This window comes from Polyodon spathula, chromosome 7 (genome assembly GCF_017654505.1).
Source record: "Polyodon spathula isolate WHYD16114869_AA chromosome 7, ASM1765450v1, whole genome shotgun sequence".
In the NCBI taxonomy this organism is placed as follows: Eukaryota; Metazoa; Chordata; class Actinopteri; order Acipenseriformes; family Polyodontidae; genus Polyodon; species Polyodon spathula.
In genome coordinates this window covers 38,934,268-38,943,467 of record NC_054540.1, presented here as the reverse complement: position 1 = coordinate 38,943,467, position 9,200 = coordinate 38,934,268, and the positions used below count along the sequence as shown (strand labels likewise).

The 9,200-nt window shown below is 42.4% G+C and overlaps 1 protein-coding gene across 1 annotated transcript in view; it reads left to right on the top strand.

Moving 5' to 3' along the window:
* kcnq1.2 (potassium voltage-gated channel, KQT-like subfamily, member 1.2) overlaps window positions 1-8,930 on the top strand; it is a 514,204-nt gene extending 505,274 nt beyond the window's left edge. The window contains exon 20 of the mRNA XM_041255488.1: window positions 8,515-8,930. Within this exon, the coding sequence (XP_041111422.1) occupies window positions 8,515-8,673 (159 nt within the window). The 3' untranslated portion in view covers window positions 8,674-8,930. The remainder of the gene's footprint in view (window positions 1-8,514) is intronic.
* Window positions 8,931-9,200: the final 270 nt, after the last annotated feature.

Genomic DNA, 9,200 nt, shown 5'->3' with positions numbered 1-9,200 from the left:
ACTTCTCATCACATGTCCATACCGTCGCAGTCTTCCTTCTCGCATCTTCTCCATTATTGATGTCACTCCCATGCGTCGACGAACATCGTCATTGAGGATGTGGTCAAATCTTGTTAGGCCGAGACACCACCGGATCATGCTCATTACTATGACATGGAGGGCCTGCTCGCACCTGGAAGTTGCTGGCCAGCATTCCAATCCATACAGGGCGACAGAGTGGACAACGGTCTTGTAAACTTTGGCCTTGAGTCGAATTGGCATCTGGCGATCACAGAGAACGTCGGTGACCTGGCCCCACTTCATCCACGCGCGTTCACTCAGGCCCTGGCATCTGGGAGGGTGTCGCCGTCGCTGCTGATGATGGAGCCGAGATATTTAAACTGCGTCACTTTCTTGAGATCTTCACCGCTGGTGCTGATAGTTCCATCCATTTGAGGACCGCACTCCACATACTCGGTCTTCTTGATGTTCAGCCGCATTCCGTGCTGGTCCAGTCAGATCTTCCATCTCTGCATTTGGTGTTGGAGCTCTTGGCGTTCTTCATCCGCCAAGAATACATCGTCGCGTAGAGCAGCGACCACGGGTGAGGTGCCTGGAGGTCGGCCGTCGCCATGTCCATGCAGAGCACAAAGAGCAGGGGCGAAAGGGCCGATCCTTGGTGAACGCCGACATTGATGGCGAAAGGTGGTGAAGTGCCCACTGACGTTGCGATAAAGCAGCTGGACCCATTGGACGTAGACCTCGGGGACGCTGTGTAATCGCAAGGCTTGCCATATGAGCTCATATTGGAGCCGATCGAACGCTTTCTCCAAATCCAGGAACGCCATGTGGACGGACTTATTCTTCTCCTGGTGCTTATACAAGAGCAACTGGGCGGCGTGGATGGCGTCTGTCATCCCACACCCTTTGACAAAGCCACATTGGTTCAATGTGACACTGACCGTCTTACGGAGTCTGGCGTCGAGGATCTGCTCATAGATCTTCATCGCATGGCACAGAAGGTGAATTGTTCGGTAATTTGAGCACTCCATGTCATCACCTTTGCCTTTCCAGATGGGCACCGTGGTGCTGGTTGCCCAAATCGGTTGGACTGCGCCTTCGTCGGTGATTCGGTTGAAGAGGCTCACAAGAATGTCGGCTCCTCGATGGCCGAGGATCTTCCACACTTCGGCTGGGATATTGTTGGGTCCAGTCGCCTTGCCATTCCTCATCTTCTTGATGGAGGCTTCAACTTCTGTGGTGGTGATAGGCGGGACTCATCAGTGCTCTGGACTGATGAGTCAAAATTTGAAATATTTGGCTGTAGCAGAAGGCAGTTTGTTCGCTGAAGGGCTGGAGAGCGGTACACGAATGAATGTCTGCAGGCAACTATGAAGCATGGTGGAGGTTTCTTGCAAGTTTGGGGCTGCATTTTTGCAAATGGAGTTGGGGATTTGGTCAGAATTAATGGTCTCCTCAATGCTGAGAAGTACAGGCAGATACTTATCCATCATGCAATACCATCAGGGAGGCATCTGATTGGCCCCAAATTTATTCTGCAGCATGACATCGACCCCAAACATACAGTGAAAGTCATTAAGAACTATCTTCAACATAAAGAAGAACAAGGAGTCCTGGAAGTGATGGTATGGCCCCCACAGAGCCCTGATCTCAACATCATCGAGTCTGTCTGGAATTACATGAAGAGAGAGAAGCAACTGAGGCTGCCTAAATCCACAGAAGAACTGTGGTTAGTTCTCCAAGATGTTTGGGCCAACCTACCTGCCGAGTTCCTTCAAAAACTGTGTGCAAGTGTACCTAGAAGAATTGATGCTGTTTTGAAGGCAAAGGGTGGTCACACCAAATATTGATTTTATGTAGATTTTTCTTCTGTTCACTCACTTTGCATTTTGTTAATTGATAAATATAATCTATTAACATGTCTATTTTTGAAAGCATTCTTACTTTACAGCATTTTTTCACACCTGCCTAAAACTTTTGCACAGTACTGTATGTATTACACAACATGATTGTTTCTAATACCATTCATCATTTTATTCATTTGATTTTTTTTTTTTTTTTTAGTCAGTATTTCTGAATGGAATAATATAATAATGACAATTAAACTACACTCTTTTTGTACATTTTTGTTTACAAATTATTTTTCTTCAAAGAAGAGATGTAAATAATACTACAAGCTGCTATGAGTCATGCCATGGATGAGAGAGAGGTGGCAGAATTTCCCTTTTACAAACTATTACAAATATGGGTGTGATTAGATATGGGGTACATTTTGTTAAAATTATTTACTGTAACAAATCACTAAAAACTAACTGAAGGGGTGGGGGTGATTTAGCACCAGTAGGCTTTCTACAGCTAAACTTTCAAATCAGTTTAGCACCAATTTTCTCAACGATTTGCACCCCTGACGCTGTAGCTGCAGCTCATCATGTTGGCACCTCTTAAGTATGAGTCCTATGAAAATGCTGCAGTACCACAGATTAGCTGACAGATCATTCCAAGATGGTTGCTTTTAGTGAGCTTTCCAGGCTGAAATTGATCAAGACATATTTGTGCTCAACCATAACTCAAAAAAAGACACTCAAATTTCACTGTGTTGTCAAATAAGACTGAAGTTGCCAATAAATTAGAATACCCAGATTTGATAAAGGATTGCTGCCGCTAAATCTAGAAAAATGTCTTTGTAATATGTGTTCTTACATAATTTAGAACGTAAAATGAAGAAAGATAATGCCCAAGGGTTAATTTGTATACATATTTTTCTAAAAAGTGTCATTGCACACAGAGGGATTTTTTGTTATTTATTTATGCCTAGTTATTCACGCCACAGTGTTGGGCATTACAGTATTTTTCAATAGGCCTGCACATTTTAGAACATTTTAATACGTGATATTTTAGTAGACTGGAATTCTGAGTTCTTTGAAGTTGTGAATTATATAAAATTATAAAGTCAAACAAACGGAAACAAATATTCATTAATAGTATTTACAATATCTTAACGTTAGTATATGTAGGTGCATATGATTACATGATGCACCAATATACTAACTTTAAAGTACGGTTGCTGCTTTAACATTCATTTGATGTTCTGGACACTGCACTTAATTATCACCACCTAGGGCCCTGCACAGCCTAAGGCTGGCTCTGATGAAGACCCCCTCTTCGTGGAGGCCTTCTATCAATGTAAGTTGCAGTTGTGTGCAGAATGATTCTGCCTGAAGGCCTCACAACTGCTGAAAAAGGAACTGGACACGGTTGACCAAGGTTGGTGAATCGCCTGTGAAGAAGGGGAGGCGTGACCATTTTCACCCGCAAGCAAAAGAGCTGGTGCCATCCCAAAGCCCAGAGAAGGTGAAGCTGCCTGCCCAAAGATCAAAGAAGGAGGCGATGCTGGTCCAGAGAAGGAGTTACCTAACCAAGTGCTAGAAAGGGAGGTGCTGCTGTCCTGCTTGCCTAAGGGTGAGGAGCCACTCCATCTACAGGGCCACAGAGGAAGGAGCCACCAACACCAATGCTGGAATACCCCGCACTCCTGCCAACTACATGGCAGAAAGGCCGCTGGCATGCCTATCTCCATGTTCTCGGTCTCAAGATGGTGCCCCGTCTGTGGAGAGTGGGGGCACTTTGTTGTCAACTGCCCCCTCCCAGGGGAGGAGGAGGAACCACTACCTGAGGGATGCTGGGATGCTTACCTCCATGTTCTTGGTCTCAAGTTGGTGCACCATCTGTGGGGAGTGGGGGCACTTTCCGTTCAACTGCCTCTCCTCCAGTAGGCGGAGAAGAAACAACTGTTGGAGGGCCCAATGCCTCTGCCATTTCCAGAGAGCCCGCCGCTGAAGTGAGCATTACCGCTGCCAGTGCCACCACCACATCCGGACTGCCCAGCACCACAGGGAGAGGCACCACTGTTACCAGATCCACAGAGAGAAGCTCAGCTGTCTCCACTGGAAAAGCCCTTCTGTCTCCAGTGCCAGTGTTGTCACTGATGGTTCGAGGGAGGTATGTGCAGACAACACAACAGTGGTGGCTTACATCAATCACAAAGATGGCCTCAGGTTGCCCAGTTTCCATTACTTGGCATGTAAGATTTTGTTCTGGGCACACAAGAACCTACTTTCACTGTGGGCAGTACATCTGCCCAGGGTAAAAAAAAAAGAAACTGCGCAGCAGACCTCCTTTCAAGTAGGGTTCTTGCCCCTCACAGTGGAGACGAACCCCGAGGTGGGAGAGGTTCAGAAGAGCAGAGATGTGTCTCTTGCCACTTAGGAATCAACCCACTGTACACTCTGGCTCTCTATAATAGGAGGCAGGGACTCCCTAGTGGTAGATGCCGTGGCATGCCAGTGGCAAAGGCAACTATTATATGTCTCCCACCACTAGCTTTGCTCCCACTGTGTCTGGAGAAAATCAGGAGCAGGACTGGACTAAAGTGCTCCTAGCAACCCGTTATTGGCCCAGGAGACTGGTTTTAAACCCTGATGCAGCTCCTGACTAATTGGCCAGTCGTGGAGACTGCCCAAGCGCAGTGACTTGCTCAATCAGGCACTGGGGGACGTTATGGCATACAGACCCATCGATCTGTAGCTCTGGATCTGGCCCCTGAACGGCTGCATTTGAGTCATCTTGGTCTGTACAATAGGGTTATTGACACCTTACAAAATGCCAGAAACAAAATACAGGTACAAGTTGAGCGTCTTACAGATGTGGTGTCTACCTTGTGGATTTGACCCCACGACTTGTCCCATGGCAGTAACATTGTAATTTTTGCAGGACCTGTTTGATGAGGGGAAATCCCCCTCTTACATTAATGGTCTATCTGGCAACCATTCAGTTTGCCATGTCAAAATTGACTCAGTCTCCCCAGGAGCTGAGTTTCCTGGCAGGGCAATTTTTTGAAAGTGGTTCAGTAGCTTCGTCCACCTATGAACAACATTGTTCCTCGCTGAAGGTTAAACATGGTGCTCATTTGAGCCTATGAATCTAGCTGATCTGAAATAATATCACTAAAGCGACTGATTGCTTGCTATCACTTTCACAAAGTGTGTGAGCAAGATACAAGCTTTCTCCTTACCGAGAGCCTGCTTAATTTTTACAGAGGCCAGAAGAAAGGTTACACTCCATACCAATCCTGCCTTCTGCTGAACACTATCTCTGCATTCCATCTCAACCAATCTGTGGGATTATAGGCTTCTTCCTTCCAGTCTGACAGGGAGCTGCAGCTCCATACACTCTGCCCAATGCAAGCCCTGGCATACTATGTTGACAGGACGAAAAGTTGGAGGCAGTCCGAACAATGCTTTGTCTCCTCTGGGACAAAGTCCAATGGTCAAGCCCTGTCTAAGCAGAGGCTGTTCAGAAAGCTCACTGTCCATTCCTTCTTGGGAATGGCAACATTGTGGGCTTTACTCCAGGATGCATCTGTCAAGGACATTTGCAATGCAATGGTGTGGGCTACTCTCCATACCTTTATTAGGTTCTACAGAATGGTTTGTGGATCCACAGAACCATCGCTTTGGAACTAGAGTATTAAGGGTGGCTTCTGGGCCGACCATTACAAATAGACTAGAGGTGAGTTTGTCCCGCAATTTTTTAGCCCTAGCTACTTGTTACTGGGGTTTCTCATGGTAACATGCAAGGTAACCTTCAGCAGCCTTGTAGCATTCCAGTCATTCTGCAATATTGCCTTGCAACCACTTGGGTATACTCACCCATTAGGTAATGGTTACATTTTGTAGTTGATAGGGAACATTAGGTTATTATCATAACCTGGTTCCCTGAAATAGAAATGTAACCATTAACCATCAAGGTAGCTGTGTCCATGGTTGCAGCATCTTTGAAGGAAAAATTATGCCAATATCTTTGCGGAGCAGCTTTGATATATCATAACCAGGTTGCGATTTTGGAGGTAAACACCCATGAGGTAATGGTTACATTTCTACTTCACAGCAGGGTTATCATAACAACCTAACATGTGCTTTATTTATGTATTTATTTTTTTAATGGAATCTGTTGATATTTATTGAATAAACTAGATTTCAAAACCACAGAAGTCTCTTCAGGTTATTACATTTTCAGTAACTTTGTAACTGTAATGGTTCCTTTATCCTAAAGGTGGTAACGCGTTACTGTTTAGTTGCAGGTAATCCATAACCTGGAAATCAGAAAATGCTTGAACAGTGCAAGTCAAACCGTACATGTCACATGAACCAGACTGAAATATTGTTAAAAGTTAATGCTAGTGGAGAGACCAAGTGGGTTTGATAGCTGGGTATTTTAAAGAATATTTCAAGCTATAGCCTGACCTAACCAAAAAATATCACTGAAAAATGTAAACCGTACTTGAGAAGTAACTAATAGTAACTAGTTACATTTGTTTCAATGTTACTGTAACTAGTTACAATTGTTCAAGCAACTTGTAACTGTAACAGATTACTTTTTAAAAGTACATCTAAGATTTAGTGTTAAACAAAAAAAAATTAACAAGCTATGAGATATATCTGCAATATCGTTGGTTAAAATCCCTCCTCTACTAAACTGTTACGTTTATTTAAAGACTTTTTAAATACATTTTAAAGACTTAGCATTACCATAGTTCCAGTAATATCAAACTGATTTAATGAATCAAAACAGAATTTGGTAAGAAAAAAAAAAAAAAAAAAACTTTGTGAATAGGACCCATTCTTTAAGAGAAAACAAAATGCAAACTCATTTAGTTAAAACCTAATCTTACTTTATTAAAAGAAATGCTTCATAAAATAATTTATATAAACAATGCAGTCCAATTTGTAAATGAAAATCTAGGAGACCATGGTGTTGAGGACATCTGACACTGGTTTGTGGCAGGTGAATTGTCAGCTCTCCATTAGCAAATGTCATTGAACTTTTGTTCAACATGGAGACAAACAGCATGACTCACCCTTCCAATTCTAGAGGGAAGGTAAAGCATAGGTCAGCGTTGTCACAGAAAAGGCTATAACATTGGTTTCTCTTGACATATCTATATACAATATTTGGTTACATTTTACTTCACATGGGTAGACCTTTTTGTTGAAAGCCACATTAACTGACATGTGAGGTCTGAATATTTCAGCCAAATGTAGCAATGTGTTGCCTCAGTCATTTTTTGTGTTATACTACTGTACAGAGTTCAAAAGTATAGTTTTAATTAAAATGGTACATGCAGTATTTTATTCATCTTGTTTGATAAATCACCTTTTTATGGTGGTTGCAGCCTGGCATCTGAAAGAGCTGATTGATGTCACAGGGAGAGCAGATATTTAAATTAGACAATATCTCATTCTAAGTTCTAACTAAAATGATTAGTTTTGTCTTCTATGTTATTTAAAGACATTATCCATAACGTCATGTACTAAAAACTCAATAGTGATACATTTAAATTGTGTGTGTGTGTGTGTGTGTGTGTGTGTGTGTGTGTGTGTATATTATATAGATATATTATATATATATATATAATATATATATATATATATATATGATGGGGGGTTAGTTTCACGAACCATAGACTCAAAGTGCTTTAATACTACCATAGGATCACCCGCATCATCTACAGCATATACAAAGGGTTTTTGGGGGTTTTGGGGGTTTTTTGACACTTTTTTTAGCGCACCTCTTGGATATTATTTTATATATATTATATATATATATATTATGACCATATTATATTTTTTTATTTATTTCACCCCCAATTTGGAATGTCCCATTATGTTTTTTCCCCTCACCACAGCGAGTCCCCACACAGAAGACGTTCTGAGGGCGTGTGATTGTCCTCCAATCTCACAAGCCTAAATCTGTCCAAGCTGTATGACTCATCCTGCGCTTCCAGTGGCAGCACTGTAACTTTATGAACCACTCGGGGACCCCCCTAAAGATAATATTTAAAGCTAATTGTAATGACTATAATGTGGTGTGTTATTCATTTGTTAGTTTTTTTCTAAACAGTGTTGGGTTTCTCCTTGTGTTTTCAAAACACTTTTTAATCTTTGAAAATGTTTACAAACAAAAAAAGGTCAAGGCATGGCAGTGTGGTGTGCAAGGTGAGCCATTCAGGCAATGGAAGCAAGTCCAGAGTTCCACAGAGAGTGTTGCATTGGCTGTGGTGGTCCCATGGGTTAGGGAGTTAAAAACCATCAAGGGCTGTTTCTCATCACCGCACTACTACTGGCCAGATACCCCATGAACTTTTTCCTTCAGTGGCCGGTAACTGGGCTCCTGGATGTAAAGAGCCAGTTGCCTTGATCGTGGGATCAGAGGGAGTCCACTGACCTTCAGTGCTGCTGAGCAGTTTTGGGGTTTGCTGTGGTGACTGAACATAATTAGGCATTCTCTACTGGAGAGAAAGACACTGGGTAAATAATAGTAGTCATACAAAATATAATTAAAAAACTGGCAAGTGTTAAATCCAAACAGAAAACTAATTCATAACACTTCAGTTGAAGTGATTTGAAAAGTGTATTACGGGCAACTAATAACACTGTGTTTATTACTTTTCGTAAGGTCTCCCAGGTGGACCAGAAAGTGGAGGACATCTTGAATATTCTCACAGAGCAGTTCAGACCTCGTCAGGAGCAGCGGCAGAAGCCGGTATGGCTCAGCACTAAAGCTGCAGCCATGAAGCACCTGGGGTGCAGCTTCGACGAGGGCGAGGGTCACTGATGTGAAGAACTTTCCAAGCTTCAGCAGCAAACTGCAGTCTGATTCTACCACTGATAGTGTGGGATCTCACTGTCCACTTGGAACACCATCAGCCTTGGTACCTCCCTCCAGAAATATTGGCCATCTTCCTATTAGCTGAACAAGAAACACCTAAACCTGTGTAGCCCACCTGTATGTAAAGCTAACAGTTTCCTTCCAACAGCACAACAAGTCTTCTGGTCACGTTTTATTTTAAGGGCCATTTTTTAATTTGTTAACTGTTAAAAAACATTGTTAATTTTTAGCTAAGGGTTAGGGTTAATAAAAACCTGATTTTTAATTTGCTAAACATTACTACAGTAACAATTTGAACCGATTTTGAGCAATACCAGCTGGTGTTTGCAGTTTTAGCTGGCCTATTATATATTATTAAAAATCATAAAATAATGTACATTAACATGTTTATTAGCTGTTTGTTAACCGTTAATAAACAAAACAAAAAAACCCTCCCTTTAAAGTAAAGCTTGACCGGCCTTCTGGTCTTATTC